The sequence below is a fragment of the Nannobrachium achirus genome, assembly GCF_963921795.1.
Source record: "Nannobrachium achirus genome assembly, chromosome: 4".
NCBI lineage: Eukaryota > Metazoa > Chordata > Actinopteri > Myctophiformes > Myctophidae > Nannobrachium > Nannobrachium achirus.
Genome location: NC_137813.1, coordinates 44552180 through 44575033, shown reverse-complemented (window position 1 = coordinate 44575033; position 22854 = coordinate 44552180). Strand labels below are relative to the sequence as shown.

At 42.6% G+C, this 22854-nt stretch overlaps 1 protein-coding gene across 2 annotated transcripts; it reads left to right on the top strand.

The window, feature by feature from the left end:
- Positions 1–273: 273 nt before the first annotated feature.
- On the top strand, positions 274–21522 carry raver1 (ribonucleoprotein, PTB-binding 1; the record flags this gene model as incomplete). 2 transcript variants are annotated; one of them, XM_080724170.1, is made up of 14 exons in its annotated part: positions 274–642; positions 1568–1634; positions 4630–5099; positions 8319–8510; positions 8809–8929; positions 11447–11547; positions 13512–13590; positions 13926–14125; positions 15532–15613; positions 15734–15873; positions 17952–18023; positions 18783–18893; positions 19125–19190; positions 19304–21522. In XM_080724170.1, 14 exons carry the CDS (start codon positions 274–276, stop codon positions 19448–19450), a joined length of 2217 nt encoding a protein of 738 aa, XP_080580296.1. In that variant the 3' UTR covers positions 19451–21522. The 2 variants fall into 2 exon arrangements, with proteins under 2 accessions (XP_080580296.1, XP_080580297.1); XM_080724171.1 differs by having other exon boundaries at positions 294–642; positions 11435–11547.
- Positions 21523–22854: the final 1332 nt, after the last annotated feature.

The window sequence follows — 22854 nt, the reverse complement described above, 5'->3', positions numbered from 1 at the left end:
TATGGGAACATGACTGGCGCGCGTGCAAGACACCAGTCATGTTGCCATACCTTAGCTTTAGCTGAACTGACGCCACTGTCTGCTCACTTGTGTGCTCGTCTGCTGTTTTCACAACTCCGCCCCATAGCTCCGCCCCCTGGGCCGTCACGTGACGCGAGAATGCATTCCCAATCGTCCAATGGGAGGCCGCGCCGTGCCCATGTGTGTATTGTTTAAACTGCTCAAATCAGACGCTTGTTGTTTCAGACACAGAAAAACTTTCCACACTGAGTGATGGCGGCCGCAGTGTCCGTTAGCGCAGCTGCCAGAGACGAAAGCACAGACACAACGACAACAGCGGGGCCCAAGTTCGCCTCTTCCCGTCCACTTCATCATGACAATTACGAGCTCGCCGGAGATAACCACGCGAGCTGGATGTCCAGGGGTGGGGAACACCACCACCACCACGGACACTCCGAGCCCCCCGGGCCCGGCGACGGGGACACCTCGCCGGGCCAGGAGTGTCAGCGCAACAGGGTCGACGAGGAGTTGACATCGCTGAGCCCGGAGGAGATCGAGAGCCGCTTGGACAGAACTCGACGGGAGTTCTATAACCGTCGAAAGATCCTCGTCAAAAATCTGCCATCCGATGTCAGCAATCAGGTGAGGATGTTTGTGGAAATGTCCAGGCCAGGGCGATAACACGTTTTAAACCATTCGATTGGCATTGTTTGGCTGACATTAAAGTCCAGCTCCATGCCTCCTGTCATAGCAGCTAGCTGGTAGCCAGCCATGAACGCTCCAACTAGCTGAAGTTGCGTATTATTTGCTATTGCTATTCGCTCATATTAGAATCTGCAAAATATGTCAGACTTTTGTGTGTGTGCTAAATTGCCTAACGTTAATTGACGTGGGCATCTGCTTAGCGCGACGCTATCAAATTGGCCTGTTAATAACAATGACCGATGGCGAATTGACAGATGACCGGTGTCGGTGTCCCCCATGACCTCCTGCCAACCCAGGCCTAGTGTGTGTATAGATAGATGGTGATCGACCATCGACATGCCTCTTTGATTTTTGATTTTCGATGCGATGTCGTGTAGTAACGTTTTGATTCATCTGGGACACGCAGGTGTTAAAGGAGCTGTCAATCAATTAAGTAGTTAGTGTAATTGGCCGTTAGGCAGCACAGCAGCAGGTTGGTTCACATGATGCCATGGGGTTTGGAACGTGCTTGACTCGTGGGGAACGCTGGGCCAGCCATTGTGTGTGAATGGGAGTGCTGGGAGTTCCAGATGGGAACGGGGAGCTGTGCTGACAAAAGGTGGAAGGCGTAGTGAGAGACAAAACGTTTCGGAAAATGCTAGACGGCATCGCCATTCGTTTTGTGAACGAACGGGCAAAGCATTGTGGAACAATTTTCTCCTGCAACAATGAGTCCGTTATTTACTCCACACTTGTTCTTGCGCTGATAATAATTTGCCATCTGGGAACATAATCTAATTCTAAGAACTCACACACACTAGCCAGTGAACCTGTGAAGTAACATTTCAGAATGTGATTACTTAATGATTTCCTTTTCTTTCAGGAGGTGCATGAGCTTTTGAGCCAGTATGACCTGAAGTACTGCTTTGTAGACAAATACAAGGGCACAGGTTGGTATAATGTTTGGTTTGTGTGCTGTATTGATTGTGTGTGCTTGGAGTCCATTTCACCTCAGAGGTAGATCAATATAATCTCATAAATAATACTATGTGGAAATAAACATGACTGTAGGTGGCTTTCTCAAAGGGCAAAGTTCCTATTCAACACTACGGACATAATTCTTAATACCAGCAATGATTCACCAGGGCAAAGGTAGATTGACTGGACTCTAAATTGATCCATGAACTCTTGTCTAGAGAACTGATGAGCAGCCTACATTATTTTAACTCAGGGGTCTTCAACAGGGGGTCCGTGAACCCTAGGTGGTCCTCAGAGTTACTACAGGGGGTCCTCCAAATCTTTGAGTGATAGAAACTTTCTCCTTTTTTATATTAACCACTTGCCAAAAATAGCAGATCTACAAGCTCACACTGCCTCGCGCTTGTAGATTGGCTATTTTCGTCAAAGAGGGAAAGAGCAGACTAGTATAGAGTGAAAGGTGCAGACTAGTATAGAGTGAAAGGTCAAGTTTATTCAGTGTTGACAGTTCAAGTGGTTAAATATCTGAAAACACAAATTGACATGAATCCAAAATACACTGATTGTGCCGTCAAACAATGAAACTATATAGAATCTATGAAAAGGTTGTGGGGGTCCCTGCTTTATCTCTCTCCACTAAGGACTAAGGGGTCCTTGGCCTGAACGTGGAACCATCTTTTTGGAGCAAGGACGTCACAGGGAAGGGGAGGGGGGGGGAGTGGGACTGAGTTGCCAGGGCCCAAGGTGGAGGGGCTTTAATTATTTTACACTTTAGCTGTTGAAAAATAGCAGCGCGGCACAGAGTACCGCGCTGCGAGCTTGTATATCTGCTATTTTTCAATAGTTAAAGCAGAAAATAATGCGTTCCTAGTCTAAATGGGTTAAACCCCCCCCCCCCCCCCCCCCCCCCTATGAAGAACATTCATGGGGGGCCGCAGTGAATCCTTGTACCCATGGACCAAAATTTGGTGTGACACCCCTGTTTCAGTGGGTGGGGGCATGTGTACAAGTGGCTAAATATGTATTTTTAGACACAATAAGCAGGTGATTTCTTTATTACTATTTACAGTAACACTACTAGCCCCCATCAAGTCACATCTGCCTGCCCATGCCATGATAGATTGCTGTACATCTTGGGAATGGGCGTATTGTGTCTAACAAGGCATATTTAGCTGCCCCCACCCACTGAAATTAAAATATAGAAAGCAGTAAATGAAAACACTTAACTCATATTTTCATGTAAATTGCTTTTCAATTTTTTATGGGGATTGCCATTGGTTGAAATTCAAAAATGTATTCCATGAAGCTCAGAAGAACTGTACAACTTATGCTCAGCGGTGCAGGTCAGTGCGTATTTGGTAGCCTTACATTAAGCCGTCCTGCAGCGACTTCCGCATTGTGACTGGGGATGTCTGCAGGAGCGTCTTACAGCTTTGTCATACACTACCACTGCAGGCTCGACAAAATCGCATCTAGTTGCTCGACACATGCACCAATGAAAAATATAAGACTACGCAGGAGTTCTCATATCGCTTACCGACTATGGCGGTAACTTTTCACAATGTAATAGTCTGTTGTTTTCAATAAAAATGCTTTTTACCGAGTCTATGTCCGAGTGCCTTTTCTCTCCGCGCTTTATTTTTTTAGGTTTTTCCTGCATTTCTTCTTTGAAAACAATGTTGTTGCAGCTGCGCAACAGCTCCCCTTTGGTGGCCGGGAGGTACTATTGCTCATTTGAATTGAGCGGAATAAACAGAGCGGAGAGAAAAGGCACTCGGACATAGACTCGGTAAAAAGCATTTTTATTGAAAATAACGGACTATTACATTGTGAAAAGTTACCGCCATTTGAATTGAGCGGAAAAAACAGAGCGGAGAGAAAAGGCACTCGGACATAGACTCGGTAAAAAGCATTTTTATTGAAAACAACGGACTATTACATTGTGAAAAGTTACCGCCAGAGTCGGTAAGCGATATGAGAACTCCTGCGTAGTCTTATATTTTTCATTGGTGCATGTGTCGAGCAACTAGATGAGATTTGGTCGAGCCTGCAGTGGTAGTGTATGACAAAGCTGTAAGACGCTCCTGCAGACATCCCCCGTCACAATGCGGAAGTCGCTGCAGGAACGGCTTAATGTAAGGCTACGTATTTGGCACAGGTAGAAGCATAGTATGCCCCCTTCAAAAAGCACTTGCTATGTCTGGTCAGTGGCTGGGTGACTTTTGTCGAAGGGAAGAGTAAGATGTAACTGGGTGAGGCGGCAGGGAGTAGTGATGAGACAAATCCGATTATTAAAAGAAGAGAGTGAGATCTCGACAAATGTTAAGATGGTTTGCCTAGATCAGCCAATCAGGAGATGGTGCCCCTTTAGCTTAAATTTAGCTTTTGTTTGTCTGCTCGTTTCTTTGTCATTGCTTCCAATTTCACTTGTTTTTTCTAGACCATTTAGACCCGGAAACCCTTGCGTAACTAACTTTCAAGCCGGGAACCCCTTTTGGGGTTGTTGCTATTTCTTTTGTAACTTCTGAATAAAGATTTTATGAAAACTAGGTCAGGATTTAGAAGGTGTTTTTAGAGTCGGCCTCTGGTCTAAATGGGATAAAGAGCTAGAGCGACGGGGAACACCTGTTGCTGAGTGAACACACACCTGTATAGCAATTAGTACTATCAGAACATAGAGCTATTTTCAGGTAATATTTTAACAAATATCGAATTGATATAATGGATTATAAATCTTAACTAACTGACTCACCAAGAACACAACGCAGCGATGCGCTGTGAGCTTGTAGATTGGATTACTTTGCTAGCATGACAAAAGTGAGAATTTCATGACAAAGTCCTAAGTTATTAAGTGACTAATGCACTTTCAGTACAATATTTATATACAAAATAAATAACTGGAACTTTTGTGTTTTGGAAAAATAATCTTCTCAAAACTTCTCTCTCTCTCCCCCTTCTTATCCTAAGCCTTTGTTACACTGCTCAATGGGGAGCAGGCACAATGTGCCATCAAAGAGTTCCACCAGTACGTGCTGCGAGACCGCGAGATCTCGGTGCAGCTGCAGCCCACAGACGCTCTTCTGTGCATCGCCAACTTGCCCCACGCGTTCACCCAGCAGCAGTTTGAAGACCTGGTGCGCCCCTTCGGCAACCTGGAGCGCTGCTTCTTGGTGTACAGTGCTTCCACCGGCCACTCCAAGGGCTACGGCTTTGTGGAGTACATGAAGAAGGACTCGGCGGCCCGGGCCAAGTCGGAGCTCCTAGGGAAGCAGCTGGGCTCTCGCATGCTGTACGTCCACTGGACCGAGGTGGGCTCTCTGACCTACCCGCTGCTGCACTCTAGATGCCTGTGTGTGGACCGCCTCCCTCCCAGCATACTGACGGCCCAAGACCTTCGCAATTCCCTCGCCGACTCACACGCTCCCATCTTCTGCCAGGTCCAGTGTGACACACACACACTCACTCACTCACACACACACACACTCGTTTGTTTTATTATGTTTAAACCTAAACTCTTAATTCCATCCAATAAACCCACCCAATCCCAAAATGCCTAATCTGACCACAACCTGAATCATTGAAACATGTTTCGCTTATGAGGACCAGACAAATTGTCACCTCAACATCTATTTCTAAAATTCTTGTAAGTGTGGGAACTTTGGCCCCCAGGCCCCCCACAAGTACAACACTATAATGATAGTCACAAACGCTGTCTTATCACTGTCATGTGAATTTGAGTTTATGCCTGCTAAAATGCAAGCCTAATCTGTGTTCCTTCACTATTATGTTAGAAATACCTCAAACATTATTTCTCTCAATTTAGGCTACTTTTCATTGTACACTACAGCTACTAGCTGCTGTTTGCTTTTTAGCCATGTGAGAAAATCTTAACAGTAAACCTTTTGGAAAATCTCACTTTAGAAGATGTCTACTGCTGCTGCCTGCAGTGGAAAATGCCAAATCATTATGGTTTAGAAGATGGGATACGGCTCCAAAAAGGGATTATTAACACATTCCCCGCCATTTAACAATACCTTCGTACTCTATGGTGCCACTGGTCTCCATAGACTTCCATGTAATTCATAGTGCACGGATCATGCACACCCATGATGCCTAGATAATGCACCACGTGTGTCCACATTGCTCACAGCTTTCAAACAAAAAAATCCGAATGGAAATCCGTTCAGGTATTCATGAGATACAAGCCATTATGTTTTCCTAAAATGTAAACAAAGATGGCTGCCATGTTTGATAGATGGGGTTGCTATGGGGGTTAAACATGCAATTTCGCGATTTCTATCATGCCTACTACATTTTTTGGGGTCCAAAAAAAAATTTGAATTTTTTCAAAATGGCGGAAATTCTCGGGACTATCGGGCCTGGCAGGGAAAGACATTGAAATAATCTCGGGACTATCGGGCCTGGCATGCAATGAGTTAATCATATTCACAGGGTTTCTGCGGTCTTTCTTTCATGTAAAAATAAAGCTTTAAAAAGAAGCACTAAATTCATTCTTCAAAGGTCTTACAAATGCATGCTTCAAACTAAGGTCTTAATGCTACAAAGACTGGTAACATTTTAGGTTTTTATTTTTCTTATGTTGCATTTGTGCTTTTTTGTTTAGTATAAATCACTTAAACCCTGTATAGTTCAAATCCTTGAATGACAGCGGTTTGTGAAATTGATCATTTCTAGACTTCTATAAGCCTCTGCTCAGAAAATGGCAGATCTACAAGCCCACAATGGGATTATTATCTTTTTGACAAAAGAAAATCCCCCTCAGATTAAGGATGCTAGGGTTAATTGGTTAAAAGGGCACTCCACCACTTTTCAACCTATTATAATAGGTCCTCAATATTGTTCATGATAAAATATCACAATTTTTTTCCTGCTCAGTTTGGGTCTCATGGGAGAGCTGTGGGTGGGTCAAATCCTTCTACCGGTGACATCATCAATGGGAAATGCAAGCTAATAGAAACTGCAGGCTTTCTATTCCTGAAAAAGTTGCAATGTTAAAGTGGAAGCCATTGTTCTCGTGATAATAAAAAACAAACAAACGATGATGTCACCGGTAGAAGGATTTGACAGCTCTCCTATGAGACCCAGACTGAATAGAAAAAAAATTGTGCTATTTTATTATGAACATTAGTGAGGACCTATTATATGAAGACAGGTTGAAAAGTGGTGAACTACTCCTTTAAATTCAATGATGAGTGTCAAAATATTAGTCTTACTAACTTTCCCCAACCTGCAGAAACCCTGTATTAAGTATTAATATGTTTTCTCAATGGTCCTCACCTTTGCCCTGCTTTTCCTGTGGCCACTCAGAGTTTCTATAGCGATGAACATAGCTGGTTTCTATGGCAATGACCACCTGACTACCCCAGGTGGTGTCATTCAGCAGGCCTTTCTGGAATGAGAGAGTGGTGTCCCTTTGGCATGATGTGCATAGCAACACTTTGTTCCACTGGTTTGAGATTTGTTGTATTAATTCTTGTCAAAACTAAAAAGCCTTGCCTGGGCTGTGAGATATCACTTCATTAATCATAATCAAGGCAAAAGTTAGAAATAATCATGATCTTTATTTGAACGATACAAAAAAGGCAGATATACAAGCTCAGACCGTGCATGATGTGACGTGTTGAGCTTGTAAATCTATTTACTGTTCATGTTGATAAATAAAAAATATACTACTGTTTTCAGGTAGATGAACTGCTTCTATATATGATTAACTTACTGTACATGAGCAAGATAACGTCTTGATATTGGATGTCTCGGTGTCTAGAATTGGAGTGTTCTGAATTGGATTTATTAATCTAAATTATATACATTTAATATCGCATGAGAAATCTAGTATGAACAAGGAGATCATTAAACCAAGCATCAAAATGAAAGCTGACCTAATGACCCTCAGATGTTTAAGATGGTAGTTGCCTAGTTGGTATGCTTTAGGCCGGGTGAGCCTATCTGACATAGGATTTTGGGTGGTAATGGGTAATGCGCGGTAAAGCTTCATCTAATAGTAGTCTGACACTGTCAAACTGAAAATAACAGTGACAACTCTCATAACCCTCTGGGCCAGAGGAGCTTGTTTTAGTATGTGTGAACCAGTGCACCATCTCATTTTGCCTAAAACGCTTAGAAAGGTAACATTTTGGGAGATCTGAAAATCTAAGTTTTTCATGTCACAGAAATGTTAGCTTGGCTTATCAAAATCCTAATCTTGGTTTCTCCAGTCCTGGCTATCCTTATCGCGAGAATTTCCACGATAAAGGTCCCATTTCTTTCAAAACATTTCAAAATGTTTGTATTGCAAATCCTGGAGAATTGCAAAGTTGGAAGCCCAGAGGGCTGACATTTATATTTTGTATTCTACCTTCATATGTCCGTTCTACACTAGAAATGTACTTTATTTGCCACAAAATAATTTGTAATATTGGTACTTGCTTTTTATAGTCAATACACGCAACACCTCAGATGTGACTATTTCAAGCCATATCCTGATATGTAAATGATTCATATCTGCCTAGAAACTGCTTATCTAAGGGAATCTAGTTACTGAACTCGTTCACATTATCGACGGCTGCTTTGGGGTGGTCATATTGAGCATATGGAAATGTGCCTCATGTGGTGTGTGTGTGTGTGTTCGTCTACAGTTGGCCCAGGGACAGGATGGAAGCTTCCGGCGGTTTGCGGTCATGGAGTTTGCTACAGCAGAAATGGCCGAGGAGGTGCAACGACTGGCTGACAGCAGGGTGCTTGGTGGAACACACATCCGGGTGTCTTTCTGTGCCCCCGGCCCCCCGGGGAGAAGCATGTTGGCTGCTCTGATTGCTGCCCAGACCATGGTAAAGCCCCTCTGGCTGTACATTCACACCAAACCTGAAAGAGACGTTTTGAGATGGGAGAGAATATTTGGAAAAGTCCACAGAACGACTCGAATCAAAGGCAAATTACTGATTAGCAAACTGAGGCGGTAAATCAACTGCTGAGCAGGAAATGTATCTACTTGAGCCAAAACTCTCTTGGCTGGCTGACTGGATACCCAGAAATATCCATATTGGCGTCTGGGCCATTGTAATTAGTTTTTCTGGCAGGCTTTTGGTTCTTAATTATGCTGAATCCTGTGCCCTCTTGTCTCTTCAGGCTGTGAACCGAGGGAAAGGTCTCCTCCCTGAACCCACAGCCATGCAGATCCTCACCGGTCTCAGCAACCCCGCCACCCTCAAGATGCTCCTCAACCCAATGAACCAGGGTCGCAAGCAAGGTGAGGAGCATTGTGCACGGTGCCACAACCACCACAAATGTTTTCTTCCATTAACCACTTAAATCTTAATACATTTTGTTGATCGGCATCTAATTTTTACCCTCTGCACAAAGTGTTTGTGAGCTTGTAGCTCTGCTTTTTTGCAGACTGTTCGCCTATTGTGGTTGGATTGTCCCGATCTAAGGCTGCAACAGTTAATCGAAATGATTATGAAAAATATATATTCTAAAAAAAAAGAAAATGGATGGTAATTTAGGAAGTTTAATGCTGAATCAAAATCATCCTCTACCAATGTTATACATGTGTATATATTACAGTCAGTTTGGGTAACTCAGTGAGATTGTGGTAAGAGCGCTCGTTTTGTAGTTCACCAATCACCACCAGATGGCGACAACAGCCAGTCAGCCATTCACTAGTCAGGCATGCAAACTTGTAGCTTTTCGGCGAAAATCGCCGTTTTGAATCCAAATTGATCGTTTGTGTGATTCGTTCAGATTCGATGTAAAAATATTTGGGGGGGTGGGGGGGTGTCATGTCATCTAGGCTGCGTTGAGCGACAGTGAGAAGAGGAGCGCTTTTTTCTCCTCTTGGCTCCGTCCAGTTTGTCAGTGCAGTAGTGGTGAAGGTGGCTGGGGGATATGGTCGGTTTATTTTTGGACAAATCAAGCGCTCGCTTTCTCTTGCCTGTGACGTCAACACCCATGCTTGACTGTGTCCAGTGCCTGCAGCCGGCAGCGCTGGACGGAGCGCTCAGCCAGTCTGCATACAGTCAGTCACAGACGGAGCGGAGCTCAAATGGAGCACAAAGTAAAATAAACTTGGCTAGGTTGTCGTCGTTGATAGATAGTGTGGTGTAGTTGTGGATTGGACTTTTTAATTTGCTTGTATCGCGATGCGGTCGCTATTCTGCATCAATGCGGTGACGTGACATCGATTATAGCCCACGTTTGTTGATTTTCCTCAACGGTGTGTTGCGATAGTTTTGCTACATGCTAACGCTAAATTAGCTCTGGTCCATAGCGTTAGTGGAGAACTCCACACGCGAGCTAATCAACGCTATCATGCCGTTCCATCTGCCTCTTATAAGACAGAACAGAGATTTCTCGCATTTATTTTAAGATGGTGCAGAGAGAGGGTGAGAGAAAAATGAGGCAGTCACAGACAGTTCTCAAAGCGGAGAATACAACAATCGTCTGTGGTTTTACAACACTGTTTCCCAAGCACTGGGTTGGGACCCATTTGTGGGTCGCGAAAACATTTTTATGGGTCCCTTAATGTTTGTTTTCCTAAATTTAGTTTTGTATCATTTAAAAACATTCAAAAAACATTCTCCCCCAAAAAGAATAACATTTAATGATTTAAAATAAAGAAATGTTTTTTTCCTTCTAAATTCACGAATAAATAAAATAAAAGATCTAAGAAATTATCTTAGAAAACACTGGCCTATTTAAGAAGTAAGATAGAAAATAGCTGATCTACAAGCTCACAGCATGCATTGTCTCTGTCTATGCCTGTCTATTAAAGACAAGTCCCTAAATATTATAGGTTATTCCTATAACTATATCTGTAGGCTATATTATATTTATAATTTTCTTCATTATATCTAGATAGATCAGTATGAGTATGAGTAAAGCCTCTATCAGAGTCCAGGGTGAAGAGCTATTCACTTCACCGCATTGTAGTTTTCTAGCTATCACCTAGGCTTTGTTATGTATTTTTAGGTGATAGCTACACAACTACACCGTGGTGAAGTGAATAGCTATTCACCCTGGACTCTGTTAGAGCCTTTAGTCACTGTTTTACCCAGTTAGAATCGTGCAAATTCACCCTACCGACCCAAAAAAGGTCAAAAATTTCGCGGCGAACAGTTTCACACCAAAAAAGTTGTCACCTTTTTCACCTTGGGGCTGTTTGCATGTCTGACTAGTGCAGGCGCTGACGTCACTCGTTTGCGACTCTTTTGTTTATTTACTAGCCCAGCTCGGCTGTGTTTAGCCATTAGCTTACTATGCCTTACTCTAACCCTAACCCTAACCTTAACCTCAGTAAAACTATGCCTAACCCTAACCATAACCTCCGTGGGGTGAGGCTATCATTCCTGCCGATGCCACGTTGTTGTTGCTCAAAGCGACCGCTTGTTCCACCCCGCGCCGCACGACGAGCGCTCCGTTTCTCGATCTAACAGTTTCTCTATCTAACCGTGACATATATATAGATGGAATTTTGTGACAGGATGTACATACTTTTCCCTAAATAAAAAATTGCAAAAAAAAAGAAAAAGATATATATATATATATTCATTTTGAGCGAGAACGTTTGAAGGGAAAATCGCTGTATTTGTGCAACACTGTAGGATTAAGGGGAGGTTATCAAATATTCCAACATGAGAACCTCTCATTCATGTAATTACCTGTATTTTTGTTTTACCAATTATCGAAACACTTGAAGATAATTTGATGGATTGATTATATTTTGGATAGATTTATAGACTAAGTAATTGCTAAGCCCTACCCGTAGGTCTACTTGGAGCTGCCCCCACCATGCCACTGCTGGCCAACCCTGCCCTCTCTGCTGCCCTTCTCCAGATGCTCCTCCAGAACCAGGCTCAGGTCCAGCAGGTACACTACGCTACTACGCATGACCTCTGCTCATCTTTTAACTTCAAACACTGGTTCTCAACCTTTTAATGTCAGGAAGGGACCTCTAGTTTGTTGTGCGTTAGGCCATGGACCCCCATTTTGTTTACAATTGTTAGGCCATTTAGGCCTAGAATTATTGAATGCTTTAACCAGTGAAAAATAGCAGATATACTACTCACAGCGTGCTGCGAGCTTGTACATCTGCTATTTTTGAAAAAGTCGTGAAAATGTGTGCAAATCTTTGAATACAGGTATTTTCAAAGCGAACGTTTGTAACTCAAATTTTACTTCTGGGTGGTCCCTGGAACTAAATATTTTGAGATGGGGTTCCGTGGCCAAATGCATATCATTTTGGGGGTCCTTCACATGAAAAAGTTGACCACTGACATAGTAGTCTCTCAAGAACAGACTAACTGAGCTCCATTTAAGTGAAAAGGACCTTTCCATTGACGACGATGGCCAGCCAGATTGCTGACGTAAAAACATGGGTTTTTCAAAAAAATCTTAGAAGGATTCAAAAGACACTTATAGAATCGGGTCAAAATTCTAATTTTCACGATTTTTCAAAAATGGCAGATCTACAAGCTCGCAGCGCGGCACTCTGTGCCGCGCTGTGAGCTTGTATATCTGCTATTTTTCAATAGTTAAAGCATAAAATAATGATACACAATAATGTGTACCCGTTCTGAAATATGTTTTTTCATTTGAACCACTGATGGTATCCCCTGACCTGACGTTGAGAAACGGTGTTTTAGAACTTCTGCCTGTTCCTTTTTAATCCCCATCTCACTCTGTATCACTGTTCCTACTGCACTGTGAAACATCCTCAGCCCTCTCCTCATTTATTTTATGTTTTTCACAATTAGCAAGCCTTTCTGGGAAATCATCTTCTCTGGGCTCAGGTGCTGCACAATAAAGAAAACCGCCTGGTACCTTGTGTGAGTGATAATGATGTGGGTTTGACCTTTTATTTGTATTTGTATTTTTATGTACGTGTGTGTGTGTGTGTGTGTGTGTGTGGCAGTGTTAGGCTTTAGGTCTGGGTTCTTTTTATTTGCTGTGGTGTTAACCATGTTGAGTGGGTAAGTGCTCTGATGAGAGGAGGTTTTCATATGTTCTTTCTTTTGGGAGGAGTTGTGAGTGCTTTTGAGTGATGTGGTGGGTGTGTGTGTAAATAATGGCCTCACTCAGGACCTCTCTGGTGAGTAAGCTACGTTGCTTTGTGGTCTTCCTGTGGCGGCGAGTGACTCCTTTCTAAGCATTGCTGTCGGGCAGAAACTTAGATCACCGTAAATTCAAGGCATTATTTCATGCCTGGTCGTATTACCGAATGGATCTACTACAAGCTTGTATATCTTATCTCAAAATGTTTGCATACAGTATAACAGGGGTCTTCAACGTTTTCATGCCAAGGATACCTTAGCTGAGAGAGAGGTGAGGCAGGGAGTCGGGGACCCCCACAAACTTTTCATAGATTCCATATAGTTTCATCGTCATTACCTAATAAACTTGACCTTTTACTCTGAACATAGTCTGCTCTTTTTTTCCCCCTCTACGCGAAACCTCTTTGCCGAAAATAGCCGATCTACAAGCTCAGTAGATCGTCTATTTTTGGCTACAGTTCCCACAATATGGAAACTAGGGTTCAAGTTGTTAATATAAAAAGGATTGGAAGATTTGGAGGACCCCCTGTAGTAACTTTTAGGACCCCCTAGGGGTCCGGGACCCCCTGTTGAAGACCCTTGGCATACACTATAACATGCCCAAAATTGGGATACCATGTTGACAAATATTTATAAAACCCACAGACTTGACCACTTTCACAGATTGAAGTGTTAACAAGAGACCGTGACCAAATGATAACTACTAGGTTTCTGTCCGATGGCAGCGACATGGCCCTGCGGTGACACTTGACCCTTGTCCCATTTCTCTTGCCCCTCCAGGCGGGACTGATCGGGGAGAACCCTCTGGCTGCTCTGTCTCTACAGCAGGGGATCCATCTGCTTGGAGATCTACCACAAGGTCTGGCATCCGCTGACTCATCATATTTGAAAATGGTTGACACAGGTGGACATTTCTGAAATGGACTGCCGGAAACCCTGTTTATGCTTTATAGTTTTTGAACCCATTTAGACGTGGTGCAACCTATGTTGTTTTACCTTTCAAACCGGATGCCAAGTCTGTCTCATTAGTATTTACTTGATAGCAACATTCAGTTTTCTATTTTTTATTTTTTTTTCCCCAATAAGAATTTGAAGGTTTTCATAAACTTGTGTTAGCCGGGTTTAGAAGGTGTTTTTCGGCCTCAGGTCTAAATGGTTTAATTCAGACTGTTTTTTGTTTCTTCTTGTCCCCAGGTGGGGTGGTCCCAGGTCATGGCCTGCAGACAGATCCTCTGTGCCCCCTCAAGCCTCTGTCTCTGGGTAGAACCCTGGTACGGGAGCAGGAGTCCCCCACAGCATGCAGCCTCCCACAAACTCCTTCTCCTACCTTGCAGGGAATCTCCATGCCTCTCATGGGTGGCATGATCGGGATAGAGGGTCTCACGGCACAAGGGGTAAGTGGTCATACAGCAATGCTGCGTTTTCTGCCTCTTAAATGAACTTGCCCATTGCCTCTAGTACTCGTTGTCAGTAAACTCTTCACTTGATGTCTTTGTAAAACAAGGTTAAAGATGTACTGTTTGATTAAATTCTCTGAAGCTTAGTTACCTGTGAAACTGTAAAACAAGGTTAAAGATGTACTGTTAGATTAAATTCTCTGTAGCTTAGTTACCTGTGAAACTAGTTTCTTGCACTCCTCATATCTCCAAAGCAAATATTGATTTGCAACTAAAATGTCATCTTCAGACCAGCACGCAACTGAAAACTGGGTTGACACGGTACTTGCAATTCAGAAAAGGTGTGAAATCATACTTAGAACACCAGTCATAGACTCACCAAATGCAACTGTAGTCCATGAGAAAGTATGGAGGGACAATTTGCAACGTACCAAAAGCGCTCTCCATAACCTGATGGAGTGTGATTCCCCCTCCCCGACTATAGCCTGATTTATACAGGGTTCCCACGGTCATGAAATTCCTGGAAATATTTTGAAATTAGAAAAATATTTTTCCAGTACTGGAAAGGTTTTGGAATTGATCAAGAGTCCTGGAAGGTCCTTGAAAAAATAGCTATGCATTGTCTTTGGTTATTGATTTTGTTAATACCTCTGAAATGACAAATTCAACATTTGCCAAATTGTCAAATACTAGAGGCAGAAATTGTGAAAATAGCAGATCTACATGCTCAACGCCTCACAACGTGAGGCGTTGTGAGCATGTAGATTGGCTATTTTCACAATAAAACCGTGTTATACAAAATTCCTCTACTCTTAGTGCTCGTCAGGGTGGGGGTCCCCAGTTCAAATATGATTATTTTGGGGATCACAGCCTGAAAAGGTTGAGAACCACTGGCATACTGAGCGTTATTGAGCTGAATTATTGTTATATAGTCCTGGAAATCGGGTTAAATATTCTGGAAAAGTTTTGGAAATGAATTGGTGAAGATGTGTGGGAACCCCGTTTATACCCCGGGGTATAAACTGACTAGGCCAGTATATACCTGGGGCATAGTTTGGCAGAGGTTAATGTGGACCGCTACAACTGTAACAGAGCTGATACACTGGCACCATTGTGGGTCTCCACAACGAGGAAGTGGACTGGCTTATATTTTGTCATGGTGCGTTTGATGTAGACTCTCTGTGGATTACCTACATTCTGGAGGATCAAATGTATACATAATTCATAGGCTATGGAATAGTAAATGAGGTTTATGGAGAAACGGCTCCCTTTCTTTAGGGATTTTACTGGGGGAGAAAAATGCATGACATGTACTGTATATCTATTGAACAGATGCATATTTAAACCACACCATGGAACATGTGGACAGGGATTTTAAAATAAACCCATGTCTACCTCATCAGGTGTCAATACTCGGAGATGGCCCTAAAGAAGTGAATCTTTCCCAGAATGCCTTCTTTAACGGCCACAGCATGTTTCCCTCAGGTGAGATGTCACCTTTTTTCACTCACTATGCTTTCTGCCATGTGCTTAATCCCTTCTTGGATCTCGGCACTGACCCTGAGGTGGGACTGAGTTTTCATGCCAATTCTCTTGATTGCACAGGGGGAAACTGCAGACCCCACCCCTACAGGAAGAGGCCTACACTCAGCAATATGTCCAACCAGCGTACCAACCAAAGCATACACTCAAATTACAACCTGCGCTACCAGGAGTCGTATAGCCCAGATTACACCCGTCACCAGGTAATCCCTTCCTGGCTTCCTTCCACCGTGGTCTGAGACTCGCTCTTCAGACTCCACCTTAGCCCATAGCACTTAGCGTAGCACTTGCCTACCTTCAATGACCATACATGTCATTTAATGTTTTTTGATTTTATAACGTTTTTACTGAATAGGTGCTTGGTCTACTCAAGTTTTTCATGGTTTACTATTTCTATGCATTTGATGTTGAAAACCTTATTGTAAATCGCTCGGGATTAAGAGCGTCTGTTAAATGCAGACCTGCCAACCCGTACGCATTTTGCGTACTAAGCATGCATTTTAAGGCTCTGTACGCAGGTACGCAAACTCCTCTAACGGCTACGCATTTTTGGTTCGGGGGAACCATGGTAACACATAACACATTCTGCGTTGTGTTGTGAGGCCAAAATTTTTGCTCCATGCCGTGTAGTTCTCCCAGGCACCACTCCCAGGTGTGTGAATGGGGTGCATGGCGCTGCGGAGCACTAGAACGGAAGCGATGCTCGTTTTGTCGGTAGAAGAAGAATTTAACGCGGACAGAGTTTGTTTTGTTTTGGTCATAGAGTTATAAGAAGAAGGTTTTGGTTTAGTTTCAGCATGCACACATCTCACAGCGACGTGTTATCGCTCGGATTTCACATAGCGGCGATATTAATCAGATTAATTTATAAAGAAGATACTACGGAGAATGGCCGTGGTGTGCTGCCAACGAGTCTTAACAGGTAGGCTAATAATAAACTTTTAAAACCCTCCTCTGAGGTGAATTCACATGTCATAGCAGCCACGAGGGTGAGAATTGGTGAAATCTCGTACTATGCCTAACCTAAACCTATCTTGCGACGCTGGTGAAACAAAACAACGAGCGGCTGCGGTCCGCCTGGAGCTGTGGTGTTGTGTATGAAGTGTTGTAATTCGTCATACGACGGTGTTGCAGCGAGCAACCAGTCAAAACGTGTGACCCAGGGCTTAGTACAATGAACTGATATACATTGGCCATGATTGGATAACATACTGGGCTGCCTGTTCCACTTTATCTCTAAATTAGTATGAATGAATGAATTAGGCCCATGTGTATTGTCAAACACATTAACAGTGAACAAATTATTTATCACCTTTGAATATATGAAGACATTAATGGTCTATCAACAATGAGTAGCCTGCAGCCTATATGAATGAATATACAGACTAGGCTGTATGTGATCTATACACAATGTAGGCCTATATATCATGGATGGAATAGAAACCTACATGAGTTGAATACCTTCAACTTCATGCAAATCATGCACAGACATATGGTTTTATTTAGGCTGCTCAATTAACAAAGACACAGGTTTATGTAAATAGCCTACAATGAAAAGCTATTTTGCAATTTGAATAACAGGATTATATTGATGTATGTTCATTCCTGAAGTCACTGGTGACTGTTTTGCGAGTCTATTGTTAACTAACTCTGAGCAAGTGCAGTTAGTATATTTTATTAAAGATTTGTCAACAATATTGCCAAAGCAACATTACTGTATTGCCTGGTAATACTAGCCTCCAGACCAAATGGCATTTTTATTTAAGAGGTTGTTCTAACATCTTGCCTCCTCCTATTAGTGTAAGTCAAGACATGCAATGTGCTACATTTCTGGTGTGAAATTTTGTTAACATAACTGTAAAGGTCCCACCCAAAAAGGTGCATGGAACCCCCCAAAATATACGCTGTTTTGTGCGGGAAAACAACAAAAATTGCACCGCGGGCGCTGCGGGCGCCGCACGGGCACTTCGTGCCCGCGCATGAGTACTCAAAAAAATTTGCCAGGGTTGGCAGGTCTGTAAATGCCTAATTTGTAATCAATCCTCTATGTTCCCACTGCATGCCAATGAACAGGCTTTGATATTAACCCCTGGCCTATACACTTGGTCCTCTGACTATGGGGAAATAAGGGCCTATGTACAAGATCACATCACAATGCGATGTGTTATAGATTGGCTATTTTCACTATTGCATTTAAAAGCTGGGTTAAAAAGTGGGCTATTTTCACTATTGCATTTAAAAGCTGGGTTAAAAAGTGGTCCCATCTGGTGTTTGTCCTCAGGATCCCCTGGCCCACCTGTATGAACAGCAGGAGAACCTGGACACTGGGGCCTTGGCAGGATTTGGACAGCAGGTAATATATACCCTCTTACCCCTCCTGTGCATGATACGGTCAGCCCCTGAGCCCCCACCTATAAATCGCAAATCTCCCTGAAACGGCTTCTGTGATAATTTGTCATAGAGTGATTTACGGCTTGCTTTTAGCAGACTGGCATGTATAAAACCAGTCTTTATGATGATGTCAACTAGTGTTTATGATTGTTTTTGAGCTTCTTTTAATGTATAGCGTATAGTAAGAGATTGACAGAGGGGAGAGACATGCAGTAAAGATCGTCGGGAACTATACCTGGGCTACTTGAAGCACCTCACCTCTGAGGTTTTATTTTTGTTTGGGACACTCAGGATTGTGTTGTTCGTGTCCCAAACAACAATACAATAAGATCTGGTTGTCCCAGGGGTGAGGTGCTCCTTTAAGAGCCAGGAGCCTAGGTGCCCGGACTACAAGGCCTGCTGTCCGGTCATAAAATGGAAGTGCAAGTTGAGGTTGACATGGGAGATCATAATGTGGTGAAAGAGAAAGCTAGTTTTTATCTGTGTGTCTATAACTTGAGTTTACATTCTCTGAGTTAAGAATTTTCCATTGGGCTATAGATTATGATCCCAGAAATGACCCATTGTGCACTCTCAGAGTTACAGACCACACCCGAGAAACGCTGCCTTGTTACAAAGCTCTGCTTCTGAATATTGTTTGATTATAAATTGAGCACTCCAATCTTGCTGGGAAATGTTGTGCACAACTGGCTAACTGGGGTTTCCTCTTTGGCCTCTGCAGCTGTCTCCTCATCCTGACTACAGCTATGGGTACTCCACCAGTCCACCTTTAAGTTCATACTTCAGTTCTGGACCTGGGCAGTCCAACCCCCCTTCCACCCAACTCAACAAGGTAAGCCCCTCACTGTACACTACTCTTGAACTCTCTGTGCAACTCCAACTCATGAATAAAGGTTTGGCGCTCTGAACCATTCCACTCAGTGTTTTTGTGGTTATAATGAACTTATTTTTTTTTAATGAACAGCATGTTTGACTATAAATGTCCCCACCTTAATGCATAACTCTGGATCCAAAGTGTTAAGTTGTGGCAGTCAGTGACAGTAAATCGGTTGTCATTTCTCAGGCTGTTGGAATGCCTCCTTTGAGTCTCGCCAACAGCTACTCACCTGGCCTAGGGAATGGCATCAAGGTAATTGTTGCTTTCTCTGTGTGCTGGTTTTTCTGTAATGCTTTTTCTTTCTATCTGTCAACCCAATTGGTGCGGTTTCTAGAAATTACAGCCTGTGTTTTCTCTAACTTCAGACTCCAATCGGTGGTCACAAACGCGTGTACTCCGGTCTGATCCCGTCTCCCGAGCCAAGCCCCGAAGGAGGGTACGTGGGCCAGCACTCTCAAGGCCTTGGTGGACATTACGCAGACTCGTATCTGAAACGCAAGCGTATATTCTGACCACTGGGAAGCGCCTCTCGCTGTTTTCCTAGCCATTTCGACAGCCAGGCCATGATGAGCTCTGCAGAGCTCCTTCAGTCTCTTATTTTAGCGTGGCAGTCCATTGACTTCTCTCCTGTGCGCTCCCGCTAGCAACCCCTGGAGGGCGTTGTGGGGAGCGCAGCCTGTTGCTATCCGGACAGTTGCGTGCCAGTCTATGGGAGTTTTTGATGTGTTTTCCCCCCAGTCTATGGGAGTTTTTGATGTGTTTTCCCCCCTTCTTTTGTGTGTATATATTATTTCAGTGTGTTGTTTAAATTAAGTTTTTAGTTTTTTATTTGACTTTTAATTTCTTTCCAAGTTGACGATATCTTTTCTGTTAAATATTTTCAGAATCGTGTACAATGAGAAAATATGGTAAAACAGTTGTTCTTAATCTAGTTTTCTTTTTCTTCCCCTTTTCCTGTTGAGTGACCTTGTGTCAACAGGTCAGAGATGTAGATCGTATAGTCGATGAATATTTTAATGGCAACCATGTTGGCTCCATAACGCCTTGCCTCGTGACCCACATGGACCGCATTGTTAGATGATTGCACACAACAAAAGGGGCAACTATATGACACGGTATGAACTAAACATTTTCTAACACTTTCTGACTTTTTTCGTTTTTGTTTGTTACTTTGTTCCGACTGCCTCCCCGGATTTGTGTTATGTGTTTAAAGGGATAGTCTAGACTTTATTTCTTTCCTTCCAACTTGTTCAGGGTTATTTGTCCCTTTCTTGTATTTGCATTCTGCCCCTTGTGTCACAGATCTCCGGACAGGAGTAATCAATTACTTGGTTCCTGTTTTTACTTTTTTATTTTTGGTAATTGAAACTTGCCAAAATCCTGCAACCCACTGGAATATTGTTTCAACTGTTTTCTTTGTCTTGTCTTTGAACCGCACCCTTCCGTCTCGTTCCAACGTCTGTTCTCTGCACTGGTTGTTTAGTGATGCACTTGGAGGGCACGGGTTCCATATCTGCTGTGTTCTTAATCTGCCACTTTAGAAATTTGCCTCTCACTTGTTGGTAGAGAAGTTAATTGATTTCTGTGTTGGTGGGAGTTCTGTCTTGAGTTAACTTTGGATGTTTTTGTGGTCTCAGCGATGCATCTGAATGGCATGGATAAAGGAATATGGTGTGCCTTCTATTATAGATCTGACATCAGGACACCTACATTCTCTTCCTCACTGAGAGGCTTAAACGAAATGTTTTGTTGTAGATCCTTGCCTCAACTACTCCCCAAATGTTTGGTTGTCTTTACCCTGCAGACCAGCAGGGGGAGGTGTTCATCTTTGGGGCAGTTTGTGTTGGATTCCATAGCCTACTTGATGACAATGACTGGTTCCGCCTGCATTTAAATACTTGAGATGTTTGACGTTTTTCAGTCACATTTCCAGTAACCACAACAGTGGGAGTTCAGTCTGCCCAGGGGAGGTACTAGTGGAAGATGGTGACAAATGGTTGGTCAGTGACAGTTTCGTATTTTGATTATTGCCCTGGTTGACAGTTTGATTGTGATAACCCATTACCTCTGATATTTTGATGGGAACTGCAATTACACTTGAGCCTTAAAGTATTTTCTGTGATCTCATCCCTGTGTGGTCTTGGAACTATATTTCCCATATCTCTGTTTGCTGTGTAAATACTAGAGCTTGATGAATTTCCTCGAGTCCTAAACTCCTTTCTTAATTATATCTGCCTCTGGTCTGGTGTTTTTTTCTTTTTTCTCCTCCCCCCTCGATTTGAATCTGCTGCTCGATTTTTGTGTTTGTTTGCCATATGTTTGAATGACTGTTTCACAATGAGTTGGCACCACAGCAGATTGCTATTTGTATGTACCAAGAGATGCTGCTCTAATGTATAATCCATAATTTACTCATTGCTTTAGTTATGACTGCTACACAGTACAATCCTCAGCAGTAGATATCGACCCTTATGGGTTCATTTGGTAATTTTTTTTTTCTTTTTACAGTCTGAGTTCAATGACACTGATTTTACTGTGTAGACTGTGCCACTGTAGTAACCTGTCCTTGTATGTGTGAGTGAGACGCGAGGAAGTAAATGTGTATTTAAAACCACTTTTGCTGTGATCTCGTTATTTTTACACTTTCAAAGTTACTTACACACTTAATGTCTAGAGCTTACATTTCTTTTTTCAAAGGGAAGGTAACCAATCAGAAAATGAACTGAATGCACAAAATGTGTCTTTGCGTGCTCATCCAAGGCCATGATTGCCTTTGGTTTCTGTTTTATTAAAATCAACTTTTGAATAGTTCTATGGTAAGAGAAATCGAGTTGGGTCATTTCCCGAATTTCCATGATGGTTTCGAGCAAAGGTCTGTTTCTCAGTGGATTTGTCATCTATATGAAGTTTGAATGACATTGAGCACCCCATGCCCCCCCCCCCCCCCCAAATGTGGGCAACATTGTTACAGCCAAATATGCAAAACGGTGAAGCCACAAAGTTCTGGAAATGATCAAACTAGTTTTTGTTATGGCAAATTATCCTGATAACCTGAGCATGAGGCATCCAAAGGTTTTTATTTTTTTAAGGGTTTTGTTCATCTTGCCCTCCTCCCCCAGGGTTGTAATCGAATTTCAAATGATGGGAGCCATTTAATCATGTTTGCAGTACACTGCTAACCAAATCTTAGACTCATCGTTCATTGTCTCATTACATTTCTACTTTGGTTTAGTTAGGGGAGCTGTTGGGAGGCCAAGAATATGACGCATACGCATACATGTCGCCTCGAATGACTTTAGCTGTAGGGCAGGTGATCACTACTCCAAGGGTAGTAGTAATGTGATTAAAAAAGTGAAACCTTCACATATTCTCGATTCCATTAGACAAAGTATTTAACAAAGTATAAAAAAGTGAAACCTTCACATATTCTCGATTCCATTAGACTAAGTATTTAACAAAGTATAAAAAAATCAAACCTTCACATATTCTCGATTCCATTACACTAAGTATTTAACAAAGTGAATATTTTAAAACTTGTCTTAATCTTGATTACGATGGCTCATGAAAATATATATACTGTATATATATTTTTATTCAAAATAGTGCATAACCAAAGGTTTACGATAGAAATGGCAACCTTCTGAAAAGATATATTCATTTAACTAAATACTTGCTCAGGCTCCTTTACACAAATTGCCTCTTCAGATGAAAGTAAATTATGCATTTCATTTGGAAATCAAAGTCCCAGGGTCTGGAGGAGGAGTGGAGAGGCACAGGATCCAACGTGCTTGAAGTTTAGTGTGAAGTTTCCAGTCAGTAATGTTTTGGGGTAGCATGTCATCTGCTGGTGTTGGTACACTGTGCTTTATCAGGTCCAGAGTCAATGCAGACGTTCAGGAGCTCTTCATACTTTTGT